An 18,770-nucleotide genomic window follows, 5' to 3' on the forward strand; every position below is an offset into this window, starting at 1 on the left:
ACGCTAGCGGCCGTGCTGCTCAATTCAGGTCGCCAGAGCCCCGGTCCCACTAACACAGCAGCCAGGGCAGCGCCCCTGGGCACCTCTCACTATCATCACTCAGAGAGCAGATCTGGGGGCCCGAGTCTAACCTGTCAGGTCATCCACTCTATCCACTTATGCGATAAGCCGTGGGAGAGAAGCGTCTGCTGTCTGTTGGGGATTCTGAAGTTATTTAACATAGCACTTTCAGGGGTTTTCCTGTTTTAGGTATTTAGATTTTTACGAAGCCTTTCTAAAACAGTACGGAAATCAGGAAGAGAAAACTGTCTAAGATGTCTGCTTTGTGACAGCCCTGCAGAGGCTGCGAGGCCAGGCGTGGGGAGGTGTGAGCCATGTGACTCAAGTCTCAGGTTCTTCTGTCACGTGGGCACAGTGTCCACACATCAAAGGAGGGAAACAGGTGCACACAGGTGCGTCCTGGGGCCAGAATCACACATCTTTAGCAAGGGCTCTGAATGTTTATTTCTCCGAATTACATTCTGACCTAGTGATGCAAATAATTTTTTTTGCAAATAATTTTTTATAATTTATCCTCCTGAAACCCTAAATGTCTTTCTTCAAGAACTCAAAAACTACAGCTTCTCAGTTTTCAAATGTCTCTTAATAAAATTTAGATTAAGCTTGTACATAATTTGCCATGTTCTTGGAAGACTTTATGCAAATTTCTACTATTTACTTAAAGTCATTCATCCTAAGACTCCTTTCAGAAAATACCTAGTATGGGGTTTGAACACACTTGCTTTAGATGGACAGTAAATCCAGACCTCGTCCGTGTGAATGATTCCCAGTACAGAAGGACAGAGATCCAGATCTGCACCTGGACCTTGGCTTAGGGGCTGTGCTTGGAGGCACCTGTGTCAGGCTGTTTGGAGCCGCTTTCCTTACTTGTATGATGGGGTCATGACCTCGCAGGGTGGGGGGGGGCGGTTCCTGGGCCTAGAAGATACCGGCACTCAGTAATGCCAGCTCTCCCCTCCTGGCTTTGTTCTGGTTTCCGTGGAGACCCTATGCTCAGGTGTCTCATTACAGATAATACTACCACCTGGCAGAGTCCAAATCAGAATATATTTGGCTATTTATTTTTCTTATAATTTATAATTTACGTCCATAATTCTGGGCCTCCCCATAATTAAGCTTTAAGGTCTCCAACATCTTGAAATAAATCCTGTAGCTCCATCATGACTTTCAAATGGTAACATTACACACCTAATAGTTATACAAAGTACCGTGAAGGACTGAAGAGGGGGAGACCGTGCGCTCTGAACCCCAGAGAACTAAGCACACTGTGAAGGGCACAGACACAGAGGGCAGGCGGGACGCTCCTCCGGGACACACAGTAGCTGCTGGAACCACCCTTACCAGGGCCTGACGAGCAGCACCAGGGATGTGGCGCAAGAGGGCACGCTGCCCAGTCAGCAGTGCTGCGCCCTCCCTCTGCCAGCGGAGGGTTTGTCCGGCATAGTCGGGACTCTGGCCGAAGTCCCCAGCCACCTGGCAGTTCACGTGGCGTTCAGCCTCTTGGGGTGCGTGGGGAGGAAGCCCCACCACAGCCGCGCAGCCCGTGCGACCAGCCTGCACCCTTGGGAGCTCTGTGCCTGCCAGCGCCCGTAGGCACCGCACAAGGACCCAGCTGCAAGCTGTCTGTGGCCCAGGGGGTTTCTCAGCGGCTTCAGCTGAGAACAGCATGTCCTGTGATTTCTTGATTTCTACCAGACGCCTTTCCCGGTGTTTCCAGGGCTAACATGCTCGTTATTGCCAACGATTTTTAGTGACTGTCTCATCGTAATGGATGTCCTTAAGCTGGTATTTACGCCATTTCACTCACTTCCTTAAAATGTCAAGGGCGACCATGCAGGGTAACTTGACACAAAAGTTAGGAAAATCTACCTTTCTGCAGAATTGCTGTCAAATGTTCTCCTAACAGCTGTTTCTCCACACAAGCAATCAGTGGTTTCCTATTATGAGGCAAAAAGACAAGGTGTAAGCAATTGATGGAGAGACTTTGATCACCTGTAAAGATGGGGCATTTATTGTCTACACACCTGACACGGAGTTAATCAGAACAGCCATCTCCCTGCTGTCCATGAGGACTCTGAAATCTTTCTAAAGACAATCTTACTGGACAACAGAGACCAGGGGTCCAGGGAAAAGGAGACACCAGCAGACAGTCAAGTGCCCTGCACCCCAATGCCTGGCTGGCAATTGTCAAAACAAAGCTTTGCCTTTTGGATTCAAGGCACACTGGCCCCGTCCCCCACTCCGTGGCCGCCCCTGCTCCAGGCCCCACAACCTCTACGTGGACAGGCCTGCCCCCTCCCATCACCACTTATCAAGGAAGCTCCTCTGTGAGGCCCATACTACGGAAGTGTCACATCGAACAGAATATTTGAAACTCTGAAACATCGCCAAGTGTGACTGCCACAGTCACGGGGACATGCACAACTGTCCTTCCTGAGTACATATTCCATAGTTCATGTCGTTTTAGTTTTTCTTAATCAGACGTGCTTTAGTCCCAGGATTATTAATTTCGGGTATCTTCTCAAGTCTTTGCTTCATAAAGAACTTTACAATGGCCCACCTTAAACCTAACAGCGACCCCAGAGAAAGCACATACCCCCCTTGCGAGAGAGCAGAGGTCAGGGACTGTGCCCACTGAGAGGTGAGGGTCTGCCTCCAGGAGGGGCAGCACGATGACGGGAGGTGGGGGCGGAGGTCAGAGGTCAGGGGCTGACAGCAGGGAGGGCCAGTAGTGCACCCGTCCAAACAGCTTCAGCGGCGGCACGTCACCAGGGGGCAGTGGGTGGTTTCTCCTTGTTGACTACTGAGTAACGCTGCCTGAATATTTGCAAGCAAGTCTTGTGGATGTTTTTACTTATCTATTTGGGAGTAGAACTGGTGTGTTGAAAAAACACCTAGCTCTGTCTACCACTCTGGGGAGCTGAGGAGCTAACGATCCGTCTTCTGGGCAGCTGCCCATGTTCCTACTGACCATGCACGGCGGTTCTGACTTCTGCTGGTCCTCACCAGGGCTTCGTGCTGTGTGCCTTTTTTACTCAAAAGCCACGGTGGCAGGCGTGAGGTGGCACTGGTTTTGATGTGCAGTTTCCCGATGACTGGCTTCGCCGAGCGACTTGTCCTGTGTTCACGGAACCACTGCCTCCAGGCGGCGTGCAATCTAGACTCCATCACCGTTTCCATTCCAACAGCCCATGCAGCACCCACATGAGCCCGGGTGCTGTGACAGGTCCCAGCAGAGCCCAGGGCAGAAACTGCAGGCCCCTCGAGCCCAGAGGTGCAGTCCTGGGGAACGCGCTGCCTCAGCACCCAGGTGCCCAAGAATCGACCTTATAATCTACAGTGACAAAGTGACAATCTACCGACTGTGCCAAGCAGCAGGAGAGCGGGTCCTTCCCACACTGAGGGATGAGAGTCCCTGGGGTAGGGCCTGCCGAGTGACCTGGCTGTGGTGTCCAGCATGAGGCGGGTCACAAGGTGCAGCTCAAAGCAGTGCCCCGCTGCCCTCAAGCATGCTCCACGTCCAGGATGCCGTCTACTGTGCTCTGAGGGCGTGGGGGCAGGAAGGGGCATGTGGAGCCCAGCGCGAAGGCAAGTGTGGCTTGCTCAGCCGTGGCTTCCCTCTTCTGTCCTTGACGGCAACTGTTTATTTTGTGACATCTGAATCACCCAGCGTGGCAGGAGCTGCCTCAGTCAGTGCACCCTCCCTCCACCTGTGCTCGAGCCCAGAGGCGAACTACCTTTATCTGTTATTCCTTTGCTTAAATAACTTACATATACTTGTAAGCAATATACTTTTTAAAATTGGGGGGAGAAATTTCAAATCTAGCATATGCACAGGGGTGGATGAGCACGTGTGAAAAGGAAAAGGACTGCTGTGCCCAACGCCTACAGGTCATAAGGTAGAAGGCCCCAGTGGCCCCAGTGCCCCGCCCCCTCCATCCTGAACTGGGCGGGTGATTTGCTTGCTGTTCGCCAGGATTTACCATGTATCTCTCTCCCTAAAGTTCTTGAACTTCACAGTATATGGAAAACATCAACAGAAAAAAATGTAGCAGATACTTAGCGAAGACTCTTACCCAACCTTGATGTGACCTACTGGCACATCATTTTCCCTCATACTCCCTGTGCGTCCCTGCTGCCGACCTCCAGCCCCTGTGACTCCCTGGTCCCCAGGGGACCTGGAACACAGCTGTCCTGGCTTCAGCACAACCATCCTTCTATGTAGACCTGGGGCTCCCCATGGGCCCCTCAAATGTCTAAAGCAAGCTCACCTTTCCTCTCCTGACCCTCTGTTCTCTGTATTCTCAAGGTGCCACATCGGTGCCCCTCTCATCCTGCCTGCCCCACTGCACTTTCTACCCTTCAGTCTCTTCTATCTCTGGTTTCTCTTAACTCTCCTCACTTGAATAAATGTTACGTGCAGGGTGAGAAACAGACATCCACACAAGTTTTCTCTTTTACTTTTACCTAGCTGCTTACCAACTTCAGGTTTAGAGAAAACAAAAATTAGATGAGAAGAAAAAATAATGTGACTTAATACCATAAATAAAAATTACAGCTACATTCCACATCTAACAAAAAGTTTACAACCCAAAGTGCCCGACACTCAATTATACTCCATCAACATAAATAGAATCCCTTGTTACTAACCCCCAGGATGCCAAGTTCCTCAGCCTCAAGTACTCCTTTCGGATGAGAACTCACTGAGAACTCACAACAGGGCACTTGTGACTCACAGGTGCTGGATAATCACAAATAACATAAGCAAAACGTGCTAACAACAAAGATACTCTGATAGTACTGGCTGAGTCCAAGAAGACAGCATTTATTTCAATAAACAGCCAGGAACAGGGCAGGCTACGGCCATGCCGTGAGAACTGAGTAAATGAATGGTACTCACTGTGTGCTGTGGTCTAGGTACGTGATTACTCGGTCTCCTTCCTCCTCTAAACGCTTACTTACGTGGTTAAGATATTCTGGAACCTTCCAAACACAACATTTAAACATGTCAGTAACAAAGATTTTATTTTTTTTTTAAGTAACAAAGATTCTTGATGTTACCCAAGAAGCTGAAACACTGTTGTCCACAGAAAAATTAAAAAAACAAAAAAAACCACCTTATATATTCAAGGCAAGTATCAGAACAGATGAGCGGGGGCGTGAAGGTGGGCAGGATACATAGCACAGAGTTTCCTGAAACTCAGTTCTGGAGAGTAAAAGTGACCTCTAGAGTGAGGACAGGGCAGCCCTTCTTTGCTGTGTCCCGCTCACTGTCAAGCTCCTGGGATGAGGCCCTGGGTCCCTGCCATCACTGAGGCCCTATGCGCAGGCGAGCAGCAGCACTCAGGTCAGAGGGTGCAGACCTGATAGCATCCCCTGGCCCCAAACGAGTGGGGTCAGCAAAAGCTAATCGACAGATGGGTGTTCACTTGGGGAGGCCAAACAGCACGGATGCAGAAGATCTCCAGAGGCAAAGGGCATTTCTCCTGTCACCTGACGGCCTAGGGGGCCCCCTAATACGGTCTCTAGCGCTCTGACCCAGTGGTGGCAGCAAGGCTGGGTACCGCACATAATGTGTCCTCTCCAAAACCGGGATGGAGAACCAACGGTCAGTCCATCCTGCGCGACAACGATCAACATTTGGGGGAGGGTCCCCAGGAGCTTCCTTCAGTCTCTGCTCTAACTGCTTGCCAAGATTTTGGGTTCATATGGCTACTGTTATATGTTTTTTCCTGTGGTCTTTTGGGTAATTTTTTCCAAAGCCTCATACAAATGGAAGATTTGGGGTGTGCTTGGGTCATTTTTACAGTTAAGATTTCCTTTTATCCTCTTGTTTTAACTTGTTACTTTACATGTAGAAGCTACCTTACTGGCTTTTTCACTTGGCAGGGGAAGGGCAATAAAAAAGCTTCTAAGTCAAGGGGCGCCTGGGCAGCTCAGTCGGTCGAGTGCCCAACTTTGGCTCAGGTCATGATCTCACAGTTCGGGAGTTCAAGCCCCGCGTCGGGCTTTGTGCTGATAGCCTGGAGCCCATTTTGGATCCTCTGTCCTCCTCTCTCTCTGCCCTTCCCCAACTCGTGCTTGCTCTTGAAAATAAACATTTAAAAAAACAGTTTCTAGTTTCTAAGTTATAAGAAATTAAGTCTTTACTGTAAGAACAATGAAGCCTGTTACTGAGAATTTCAGCTAGATTGTGGCTTTCAGAAGATTTCTTTTTTTTTAAATTTTCTTTTTTTTTTTTTAACGTTTATTTATTCCTGAGACAGAGAGAGACAGAGCACGAGCAGGCGAGGGTCAGAGAGAGGGAGACACAGAATCTGAAACAGGCTCCAGGCTCTGAGCTGTCAGCCCAGAGCCCGACGCGGGGCTCGAACTCACAGACTGCGAGATCATGACCTGAGCCGAAGTCGGACACTCAACCGACTGAGCCACCCAGGCGCCCCCAGAAGATTTCTTATAAAATGTTTGTGAATGTGGAAAGACAAACTTTTAAAAATTAACTTAAACGCACTTCTTTAAAAAGAAATAAGGTGACTCAGAAGTACCTCCTTGTCTTACCTCTCTTTCTTGCATTAATCTCTGGCCTTCTGCAGCATATAAACAATTAGTTTCTTCCAAAAATTTCACTTCAAATGAATCTTTATATACCTAAGAAAAGAGAAAAGTTACTGGCCAATTACAGAAAAGAAACCTACCTTTGGAAGTGCTGATAATCCAAGCTTTTGAGGGAGCATGGCTGCGGTGACTTGGCCCTAAGGAGTTGCCCGTGTGCCTCTCCTCCAGAGGCCTGGGCAGATCGGCCCAGCGCATGGGCTCCTTAAGGGCCTGGGCAGGAGGCACCGCCCTGGCCTTGGAGCACTGGGTCTGTGTCCTAAGGGCACTTTCCTCTGTGGTTCCTGATCTGGCATTAGCCTGACAGTCACTCCTCTTGCTCATTTTTAACAGCCACTTTTATTATTTTAGTTTTTTGCATTTAAATCTTTCATACACCAGTTTATTTTGGTATAAGTAGTACAGACTATCAGGAAGTATTGGGGCGTTTAGGACAGGGCAGATTACCCGAGGTCAGACAGCAAACTCAACAGATATAGACACAGACTAGTAGGAGTTATTGGTAAATGTTTAGGACAGGACAGATTACCTGAAGGTCAGAGAGCATACTCAGCAGACTTCTTAACAAACTCCGATCCACGGCTTCACCACTTCTTTCTCGTTCAATTAATAGCAGAATCCCGTCAATACTTTTACTCTGAACCATTTTATCACTAATGATATGGTTTCTAAAAAGCTCCAATCCCATATCCCTGTACAAACAGTAAAAACAAGACTAAATTTTAGTTTCATTTTAGAAGTTCCAGGTGAAGCTCCAAGCTATGCTGTGCCTGTTAGCCCAAACTGTTGATTTGCTAATTCTCTCAATCCACCTGTCAAGTACTCCTTTGTTGTGTTTTCATTTGTGGCCAGCCTACTGTGCCTTGTATTTGCTTTCTTATCAAGGCTGTGTCCTGGGGTGGGTCAGGCATCACTGAGAAGTACGTCAATCTGGGAACAGCTCACATCCTTCTTCCTGGGGCGGGATCACACACTCGCCACCCGGCTGGCCCTATCCTTCCCTTTTCCGTCTCTGGTCCCTCTCCAGAGCTTGCCATACACCTCTTCCTCTGACGGCACTCGATCCCCTCCGTTGGCGGCTGGAGTGTGAAACTGCACTGCGAAGAGGCCACCACACGCTCGGCTTGTTGCTGAGGAATTCAGGAGGAAACCAGCTCTCGGCGGTTGTGCAGACACCACGGGATAAAAGGTCTTGTGCTCTGTTCAGACACCTCCACAGGTCCCCCAGGAGCCAGATACCGAGCAGACAGACACAACTCAGTGCCTGGACCCAGCAGGGTCTTCTGAACGGGCAGTGGGGGGCGGTGAGCAGTAGACAGGTGAGTGTGGATTCTGGGGAGCCCCACCTGTGGTGAAGTCTTTCCTCCAGTGCACACCACAAAAGGCCTTTCTGGTTCCCTGCAGGAGGTGCAGGCCTGAGTCTCGTGTGCACTTGGAGGACACAGCAGTCAAGCACATCGGTCAGTCGTGGGGGCTCGAGCCGGCCGCCTGGGTTTGACTCCTGACCCCACCCCCTACTCATGGTGCCTCTGGGTCTCTGCCTGTCCTTCCCTAACCGCAAATGGCATCACACACACTGCTTTACGCCCGTAAACCCTTGCCACGCTGGGCGAGGCAAGTAGCAGGTGCGGTACGGAAGAAGTGTTCACTGTTGCTCCGCTTCTTCCTAAAATCTCAATCTCCGCTTCCGGCTTCAGCTGCTCCCCACAAGCCATCGAGCAGTCTTCTCGACCCACGTCTCCGCCTCCCCCACAACCTGTGCGTCCTGGGCGGCTCCTGTTTCCACACAGACCACACTTCAAACTTGCTGCCCCCTCCCCTCCACTACCACCTCTCCTACCTCAGCCCCTCACCAGTCTTGCTGGCTCTGCGAAGCTCAGGCCCAGACCAGGGCTCAGCCTCCTTCTGCATCCTGCCTGGGGCGTCTCATACTGCACTGTCCCGCTCAGGTTTTCTGTCTCTGACAGTGGCCCGAGGCTGCTATCGCTAGGCTGTAAGCAGGGCTTACAGTTTATACGACACGTTATGTTATAAACTATGTTCACAAATGAACAGTTCCGACCCGGCAGCCCCACAAGCTGGGAGCTCTCTGCCTCAGTTTCTCCGTCTGTAGAGTGGAGGCGATAATGGTCATCCCCTGCAGAGCTGTACCACAGACTAAAGGAGCAGGTGCCAAACCTCTTAGAACAGTGCTTTGTAGAGTAGCAACCACGTGACCTTCCGTTATCTTCAGTTACATGCTTGCTGTTTCTTTGAACAAAGGCTACCCTTTCTGCAGCCGCGTGCGGAAGCCTAGCACAGTGCAGGTGCAGATGCCAGTAAGAGAACGAGGGGCAAAGTGGTGCTGAGGATGGACAGACATCCAACCAGGAGTGTCCAAAGCTGCACAGATGGGCGGGAACATGAAATAAAGACAAAAAGTGTCCATGGGTCTGGTAAGCAGGGATCACGGACACCTCAGGAAGGGCGGTGTCCGTGCCTCAGGTCAGAGGAAACAGACGCAGAGGAAACTGAAAAGAAAGCACCTTGTTAAAGAACTTGGGTTTAAAGGGAATGGGAGAATGGGCTTCTATGCCAACAGAGACCGGGAAGAAGCCGAGGGCGACATCAGGGACAAGTCTGATCAGGAGGCAGGAGCGGGAGCCTCAGGGGCATGTGGAGTGGCGAATGGCATCAGCAACAGGGTGTGGAAGTCAGTGACGAGCACCCAGAGTCACAGGGCGGGGAGTCCCTGAAAGATGCTGTGTGATTGACGAGCAGACTGAAACGAGGTCTCCGTATCTGTGGTTGGTCAGCCGGATGGGCAGCTGTGGGGGACTTCAGGGCCCCGGGCCATGACCTCACCAGCCTCGGTCTTCTCAGAGCAGGGCGCTGCTGGAGTCAGTGAGCGCCTGGGCCTCTCCGTCCCAGCCGAGGTGAACCGTGTGCCCTTGGTTCCAGATGGCCCTGGAGTGCAGCGCCCAGGGACAGAAATGTGGCTTCCCACAGTCCTGCTGTGTTTGCCTGCCACCTGTACTGTGACACTCACTGCAAGCTGGTCAGGGTGCCCCAAGGGGCTCCTCCTGGGCGTGGCCGGCCCGGCTCGGCCCCCTCACTCCGGGGCTAAGGTACGCCTGGGCCTGGACAGGTGCGCTAGTGATTCTGGCTGACATGAAGGAGCACAGACACGGCCCTACTGACCAGGACACTCACCAGATAGAAGGAAGCATGGAATTCTGCAGTACGTAAGTGCGGTCCAAAAACAGGAAAATACTTCTGATCATGATCTGGCAATTAGAAAAGCATTTATTTATGTAACTTACTAACTAAATATCCAAGAGCAGACCTTCTGAACTATAACTGGTGGCTGTCTCAAATCTTGCAGTAATTGTTTCTTGAGGATTCTCCCCACCAAAACCTTCATGATTATTTCCCCAAATTTAATTGCTCCTTTGGTATTTGATTTTCATCTCTTTTGTCCAGAAAATCTGACTATAAGGGAAATCTGGTCACTTCCTGCCTGATGTGGTAAACCTCACAAACCTGAAGAGATGCTCTAAGCTTTTTAAATAATTAGTCCTTGTCACATCGGCATGAGGCTCTTGGCCACGTGTTTGACTCTCTTTTGCAAGCCGAGTGAAGATGACACAGGACCACCAGGAACCTTGTGATTCTCCTAACACAGCCTTCCTAACAGACGTTTATCTATTCTGACCATGTACCAGGTGCCTGGCCTGGAAAAGAGGTTCATTCATTGTCTCCTACTCACCTCCTTATTAGGAAAGGTACTACTACCATGTTTTCCCCCACAGCCAGGTCATGCTAAAAACTCACATGCATAAAAACAGATCAGAATCAATACATCTGCAAAGTCTAAGACTTTGGCTGTCCAGTTACAGTAAAAACCTGGAAGTCAGGCTTGATTATCAGGTATAAAGTGGGATTAAGAAAAACTTTAGAGACCCATTCAGGAATCAGCTCAGGTACCGTGGGCTGTCAGGTGGGTTTGAAGGTCAAATTAGCAGCTGGCCCCAATCCAGAAATGCAGCCATTCACACAGGCAGCTTTTCCCTGCCCTGTTGTCCTACTATGTTGAGCTGGATGGCAGCATCTGACCCAAAACAGAATCCCAAACAGCACTTCCCTATCTCGGCCGACAGTCTGGCCCACACTGTCCTCAGATGGGTGAGGGAAGATGGACGAGGCCATCTTTGGTTAGAAAGGGGGGGGGGGGGGAAGACAGCTGGATTGAAAGGGGCACACCCTCCCAGCTACCCAATCCCCTTCCTGCTTAGCTACAGCAGAGGGTGAACAGGACCAAGAGGAAGTGCGTTGGTGAGACCAGACACTGGGCTCTACCGATGAAGATTATGGAGATTATGGGACAGCACACTGTCCCTAAAACCAGCGTTAACAGAAAAGTCAATACGCTTACCATTTGTCTGCAATGATCTTGCCAGCAGGTGTTAATCTTCTTTAAAAATAAAACACTATCTAGTGAGTCTGTGCAGACCTGCTAAGGAAAACTTTAGAAATGCTGGCCAATTATTACAGCTTTAACCCCATAACTGCAGCTCTTGACACAGAATCTACACATCATTTTGTTGTCAGAATACAGAAGGACCAGAGGCGTCTGTGTGACTTAGTCGGTTGAGTGTCCGACTCGACTTCGGCTCAGGTCATGATCTCATGGTTTGTAAGATCGAGCCCTGCATGGGGCTTTGTGCTGACTGTGCAGAGCCTGCTTGGGATTCTCTCTCTCCCTCTCCAAAAATAAACAAACTTAAAAAAAAAAAAAAAAGAATACTGAAGGACCAGAGGGACCACAGGTGCAGGTTTTCTGCATCGCTGAACTGTGTTCCCAATTTGTGATGAGCCTCCAGCCACAACCCCCCTAACTTTCCCGTTCCCCTCGTTGCTGTTATGGCCAGGTTCCTTGTAGAGCCCTGCTGGCTGAATTAACCACCAGGTCACAGGCTTCACGAATCTGGGTGGCTGGACCTAAGGGCCTATCCTGCAAAGGGTGGTGGGGACAGACCCCAACCTGCACTGTTCCAGTGGTGACAAAGCAGGTCGACTATTAATAGCACCAGAGAACAGGCAGTTGGAGGGAGGTGGCTGAGGTTTAACTTTAACCTATATTCTCAATGAGAACCGATATGAAGTCTCATTCATGCACCGCATGAGAACACTCTCACCTCGATAATTAGGATGTGTTTTTTAAGAAGGCTCAACATACTGCTTATAGAAAAAAGAGAACTCCAACACGGACTCCTAGAGCAAACTACAGCCAAATGCATCCAGCACGGCCTTCACAGGTTTGGGCAAAGTCATTGTCATAAACGTCTACACGCTGCCTGTGGCTTACAAAACTCCCCACGTTTGTGCACCTCCAGTTTCCCCAACCACACGATACACATGCTGCTCCCTCTGTACAGTCCCAGCTCCAGGACCCTGGGCCAGCGATGAACTTCCCTTGACCTCGGTTTCTTCAGAGCTGGTGTGAGGTTACATGTAAAATCCACAGCACATACAGAAGCAGCGCATGGGCCAGGGCGTGAGCTGTGAAATCAGACAGGTGTCAGAGTCTTCAGTCGGCAAGGCGGTCTGATGGAGCAAGGGGAGCCAGTGGAGGGGAGGACACAACCAGGACTTTGGAAAGAGGACAGAAGATCAGGAAGCTGTAAGGAACTGACGAGCACACGTGCATCCTTGTCATCCAAGTAAGGAGAGCTGACCTCAGCCACAGTGGTCCTGGCCACACATCCTATTTTCTCCTGGGGCTTTGCTAATAAATCACAAATAGTAAATCCTAGCAAAAACCTAGTCGTTCAATGGTTAACATGTTATTCCGGAAGAAATCTTTTATGACTGCTCAAATTTACAGTGGCCTACAATATGAGAACCTGACACAGACAGTCTAAAAAAATGAAGAGTAAGTCACAAGCACATGTAGCAGGGACCCAGCAGCTCTGGCACCCGGTGCTGGACACAAGCCAATTGCTGACACCCTGGCAGGTCTCCAGGGCAGTCTGCATCAGCTGGGGGGCCAGGCTCTGTCGGAAGGTGGGGCTGCCCGGGGTGAGACTCCCACTAGCCAGTCCCACACCGCCGGATGGTGCAGGCGCCAAAAGCGAGCAAGCAGCACTCGGCCCGGCACAGGGCTTCCTTGGGAGGGAGCGGCCCTGCGTGTAGGGCTTACTACACGAGATGCGTCTAGCCGGGTGAAGCCGTCACTTGCGGTTGTTTCCCATGGAAAACAGTACGAAACAGTAAGGCCGGCATGCACCAAGCTCCAGCCCTCTACATACCAAAGCCCAGAGCCTCACATGAGCACTCTCGGGGCGTTAAGACATACCGCCTGCCATCATAGGCTCCCAACACTGTCCCCTCCTGTCTGGAGAAGGGCCAGGCCTAGCTAAGGTTTTAAGCAGTGTACTGAGAGGAGTCGGTCAGGTGTCAAACAGCAAACACGGAATACCCCGTGGCAAAGTGCGAATACATGTGCCCGTGACTACAAGGATTCAACAAGAAGGAAGAAACCCAAAAGACAGCGCCCACGCCAAGTAGAAGAGTGACTGGTTCTCTTTTCGCCCACGCTGTCTAAGCCGGGTTACCCCACTCTCCTACCCCAGCAGAGTGTGCAGAAGGACAAGCCGCCCTCACCCCGGCCCACCACCTGACACCCCTCACCCCAATCAGGTCTGCCTGCTATGACTGCAGAGGACATTTTCTGCCACAACATTTGTCACAGTTCATGGTTTGGACGATTGAATTATTGCCTCCCTCATTAGCCTACAAAGTCCACAGAGGCAGGAAGCCTGTCATGTTCACCTCTGAGCCGCAGCACTAACCGAGGGCTGCGCCGTGTAGACACACAAACCCAGCCTGCTGCCGGCGCTCCACACGTGCACGCGGGCTACACGCTGCTCACGGAGGGTCTTCATAAAGAAGCCCAAAGCCTGCCGTCATCTACGGAGTAGGAAGACACAGGAAATCGTGAACACGCCGGTCACCTCTGTCCTTCTGCCGTGTAGACCACGCTGCTGCTATGTGGGACTCCACACGGACGCCGCAGGCTGGCAGGCTGGCCCTTCTGTGGTTCACCACAGTGACGATGCCCTAGAGCTGAGTTGGGGGTGGGAAGAGTGAGTTCTGTGCACAGGTGCTGGCGGGCTCAGATTCCACTGAGAGCCGGTTGCTGTCATAGAAGAGGAGCTTTTGAACTGAGCCTGGGTGCGTGGCGCAGCCTCCTTTCTGCACCGAGTGATGCCAGGTTTGGCATGCGCTGCTTTTGGTTGAGGCGTGCATGTGCAGGAAGCCGTGGTCGTGGGGAAAGGCCTATCACCAATAGCAGGAAACTTATTTCGAAAGGAGCAGGTAAGTGCAGAATGCAAACACATGAATGAAAGAACAGAGTCAGTACTGTAAGAAAATCACAGTAGCTGACTCAATTCCATAGGAGTCCTTTACCACCTGTCTACCAGGGCCTTCCTGGCCTCCCTGAGCACTCCTTCCGTTGTCCTCACCAGCAGCATGCGGCCAGTACAGCGGAGGGAGCAGTCCTTGGACCTTAGAAAACAGCCACATACAAACTACAGGAACATCCCAGAGACCAGAGACACCCCAGCATGCTCTCCCTGGAGTACTCCTGCAGGGCCTGGGCATCTGCAACAGCTCTGCTGCTCGGCCCCTTGAAGTCTGGCAAGGCTACCCACCCTTTCAGCAAAATGAGCTCCGAGGGCAGGACTGTGTCCCCCATCAGCCACCCCTCCCCCTGCACACAGCCCCTCCTGGGGGCGGGTGCGCGCCTGACTGCCCTTTCCTTACACCCCAGGGGCTTATCTGAGCCTTTAAAAACTCCCACCACCCTGACCCATAAATGCCTACCTTTATGCCCTCGTCAGTCTCCCTGGGGTTTAAGCTCTAAAGGGCCAGAACCTACTTCACTCCTGTTTCCAGCCCCGCCCCGCCCCCTTCTCTGAAATAAGGAAGTGCTACCTCTGGCCCACCTCGTCACCAGTCTCATCCTGCCCGTATCACTGCCAAACATGATACAACTGCACTGGATTCTTGCTTCAAATACCTGCAGGGGCCCTCAGATGTGCACTTAAGTCCAGACCTTTCAGAGCGTACGCAAAGATTCAAACCCAAGCTGCAACTCAGAATTACGGCCTCAAATTCCACCAGTGTGCCCAGGTTCTGGCCTTGTCCCACAAGTGTCCCACAAGCGCCCCACAAGCGCCCCTCTCCGATGGCTCATTCCCTCTGGCTGGCCCCACCCCACTGGTCCTCCATGATGGGACTCCAGTGTACCCTCCTCTGGAAAGCTCTGCCCCAGCTGCTTCCTGCACTGCAGTTCCTGTCCCTGATTCTAATAACTTAATATCTTGGAACTCAAGATGCCTCACACCAATGACAATTCATATGGCAGAGTATCTTTTCATCTTTTTTCTTTAATGAAATACATCATAGTTTCTAGAAACATGGTTTTGTCGCATCAAAGAAATGCAACGACCCTGCCCCCCGCCTCTATCTCAGCACCAGGACTACTGGGAGGGCAGAAAGGAGGCGATGCCATCATTTCCTACTGTCGGATAGAGGTCTGGACAGGAAGGAAGTCCCTGCTGAATGACTGAATTAATGAACACATTCCTGTAACCCACAAGGTAGGATTAACTGGCAGGAGGATAGTTTGATCAGGTAATCATGAAGTAGTCTTGAGTAAGCTGGGACAGCTGGGTTAGGAACAATCACAGCAGTTCACCCTAACATGTGCCTGTCCCAGAGAGGACACCTGGGAATCTGCTGGGGACTTCTGGGAAGTTCAGCCTAACCTGCAGGTCTAGGAGAGGACACCTGGGAATCTGCTGACTTCCGGGAAGCCTGGGAGTCAGGCTCCTTTTCAGAAGTCAGCATCTCAGATGGGCTCCTGGATCCATCACCCAGCCTCTGAGAATCCTGTGCTGTGGCACTGAGGTAGGAGAGGAGCCTCTGTGTGTCCTCAGAGGATGCCTCAGAGACGTGGTGCATACTGGCCATCTTCCAAAGGTCCAATGGTATGGTCACCTTTGTCCTGAATGGACTCATGATTTCTGGTAGGAAAGAGCTCTGCCGGAAAATACTGCACAGGTGCAGTTACAGATGCCAATACAATAGAACCAGAATGGACTCTGCTCACCCATTTACGGGAAGACCCTCTTGCTCTAGGCCATGTGGGCTTCATTGCCATGGATAATCCAGAGCTTCGACAGCAGGTGACAGAGCTGTGGCAGCTGCCCTGAGAGATTTTAGCAAACTCTGAATGCTTTAGTTTCTCAAGGGAAGGGTGATGGGACAGAAAGGACTCCTTCAGCTAGAACAAGAGTTAGAAATGAGCAGACTCCAACTACCTACTTTTGCGACCTGGAAAAGTGCAGTCATAAGCAGGTGTCTGTAATATTAAATCCACTTCCTAGTTCCTTCCCAACGAGACTAATAAAGGGGTGGGGGTGGGCTGGAGCACTGGGCCGAGGCCAGACTGTCGATAGGATGTAAGGAGCCCCGTCTCCCTGGCAGACACTGGTCCTGCGTGGTGTGCTGGCAAAACTCGAAGATGCCCGGCCACCTACTTGCCTAGACTGCCCTCCCTTGACTGGTGGGCGGGCTGGGAATATGGTGGGTTATATCTCAGAAGACTCTGTCTCAGCAGACCAGAGAGGGGCATTCTTCTGTTGGCTCAGAAGCAGCAACTAACCATGCTGTCAAAGAAGAGGCCTTGAAGCAAAAAACCAAGGGCAGCCTCCAGGGGCTGAGAGCGACATCAGTCCTGCAACAGAGGGACAGGAGTTCTGCCTGGAAGGCGGTCTGTGGGAAAACCTAGACCGGCCAGCCCGCGGTTTCAGCCAGTGACACCCTGAGCTGAGAACCCACTGAACCGAGCTGGGACTCCCTACCCACACAACCGTGAGCCTACAAACGCGTGCTTGTTTATGTCGCCAAGTCTGCGGGAAATTTGTTATGCATCAGAGATAACTAATATAGATGGTTTTTCACAAGAATGAAGGACAGCAGAATAGAATTAAGACATTTCTCAGAAGTCTTCCTAAACACTTCAACCATACCCAATAAATGGACACTCTTTTGCTTCAATCAGATAAATAATGTAAATAATAAAAATTCCACTTAAAAAAATCTGTTATATTAGGTCACGTGAAACAAATGTTAGGTTTTGTTTTATAAATAAATGGGAATTTTGAAAGCTGTTGTTTTAATACTAACAACAGTCACTACTTCTTTATCCTATTAATGTTCAGCCTCAAGAGATTTAGGTAATGCATAGAAACTCATGAGCCAAAAAAAGGATATTCTCTAAACTGAAGGATCTGTGCTTGGACATGATCTTCACAGACCTGGCGCAGCTGTTTGTAGAGTGTTGGGGAGACTTTGTGAGAACAGAGATTTTCAACAGCCTAAAAACAAAAGGAACAAGTGAATTATTCACCATGAATAACAAAATCGTTCTTTAAAAAGACCTGTGTATGTAAATAAAATCACAATCATAACAGACAAGCACCCCCTTCATACTTATAAAAACTACAAAGAAACTGTTATGTTTAAGTTCAGGGTGATTATTGTCGGACTACTGGAATCCAGGAAGGGTCTGGTAAAAAAGGTAACAACAACTAATACCGAGCACAGATTGGATGGCACACCTATGTCAGCCCATGACACCTGGGACCCCGCGGCGTCCCTGCACACATCTGAGCATCTACAATGCCCTATTTTTTTTCTAGTGCAGCAGTCTCTAAACCTGGCCACTCACCACTCTTACCCGGGGACTTTAAAACAGATCTGGATGTTCCCATACATTCATCTGAGGTGGAAGACACTGGAAAGGTGGATGAGTTTACCTTGATGATTATAACATGCAACCAGGTCAGGAAATCACTGCTCCGGACCCTCAGTGACCACCTTCCACACAGGTGGGCGAGCATCAGGGCAGTTTCTGCCCGTAGCGCAGCGAGGACGCTCCTGAGTGCCCAGGCCACAACAGCTACACTGTACTTGTTTCCTACATATTTTTCTGCAGGCTGCATGTGTAATTTATTTAGGCTTGTCTTAAGTTAATGAAGAAACAAGTTTTTTAAGCAGAAACATTTTTCTTAAAATACCTTTATCCACATCAAAAAATAATGGTTGCATATTCTCACTGGTTCTAATAACATTTCTTTTCCAATTTCATGTACAAAACCAGCATCTCATTCAATCCAAGTGAGATACTAAAAACAGAAGTGTAGTTTTTTATACTGACTAGTTTTGAACCATCTAAAAAAATATGGGGGAAACACTTCAGAATCTGAATTTAAATCAAATACTATATTCCTGAGGAAATAGGTAACTTAAGTTTTTATAAAGCTATTTGTTGTAGCAAGACTTGTAAATATTAATAGTTCCCATGTTTAGGATTATAAGATTGCTACCTATTAACATAAATTAAATAAATACAGTAATCACTATTGTATAAAACACATGCACATTCATAAAGGTCAAAAGGGAACACGGAATGAAGATATTAAAAATTATAACTTGTTTTTTAGCAAGTTTGTTATCAGTGCAATAGCACAATACGGCATTCCCCTACGTGCTGCCTTGCTCTACAAATAAGGGCTCATCTATACTGTTTAAAGCCCCGAATTTCTTTCTCAAACCCTGTAATTCCTTCCCTTTGTAGTCCTATCTTTATACTTCAAAGATCTATCCTTGTGTTTCTGAAAACCCAAAATAACCTGCTGACAAATGCTTTTGCTCCAGTAACTTAATTATTGGGAGATCCATAAGCATAATTATTATGAAACGATTTTGATGCAATACATGAAGAAAACGTATTTTCTTTGGTAAAAATCAAGATGAGCTTGGTAGTACGTGTCCCTCACGGAACATCTCACTCACGGAACCACTTTGCCTGCTCTCATTCCTGAAGGAGGAGTCAGTGTCCTCAAAACAATCTTACCCCAGTTGTGACATGCTGTCACTGTTGATTTTACAACACCTTTCTCATCTATGTCCTCTTTGGCACATATTTACTATTTACATGAAGCACACTTAAGATCTTTTCTTAAAACAGAACCTGGGGGCCT

The 18,770-nt window shown here is 49.5% G+C and overlaps 1 protein-coding gene across 1 annotated transcript in view; it reads right to left on the reverse strand.

Annotated features, from left to right (window-relative positions):
- Positions 1 to 18,770, reverse strand: part of CUL4A (cullin 4A) — a 46,719-nt gene that overhangs the window by 20,467 nt on the left and 7,482 nt on the right. Inside the window, exons 3-9 of the mRNA XM_053908328.1 lie at positions 16,998 to 17,102; positions 11,087 to 11,155; positions 9,865 to 9,938; positions 7,202 to 7,364; positions 6,619 to 6,708; positions 4,961 to 5,043; positions 1,930 to 1,997 (exon numbers count right to left, since the gene is read on the reverse strand). Of these exons, the coding sequence (XP_053764303.1) occupies positions 1,930 to 1,997; positions 4,961 to 5,043; positions 6,619 to 6,708; positions 7,202 to 7,364; positions 9,865 to 9,938; positions 11,087 to 11,155; positions 16,998 to 17,102 (652 nt within the window). The remainder of the gene's footprint in view (positions 1 to 1,929; positions 1,998 to 4,960; positions 5,044 to 6,618; positions 6,709 to 7,201; positions 7,365 to 9,864; positions 9,939 to 11,086; positions 11,156 to 16,997; positions 17,103 to 18,770) is intronic.

The sequence above is a fragment of the Panthera pardus genome, unplaced genomic scaffold (assembly GCF_024362965.1).
Source record: "Panthera pardus isolate Hobbes unplaced genomic scaffold, ASM2436296v1 HiC_scaffold_1, whole genome shotgun sequence".
NCBI lineage: Eukaryota > Metazoa > Chordata > Mammalia > Carnivora > Felidae > Panthera > Panthera pardus.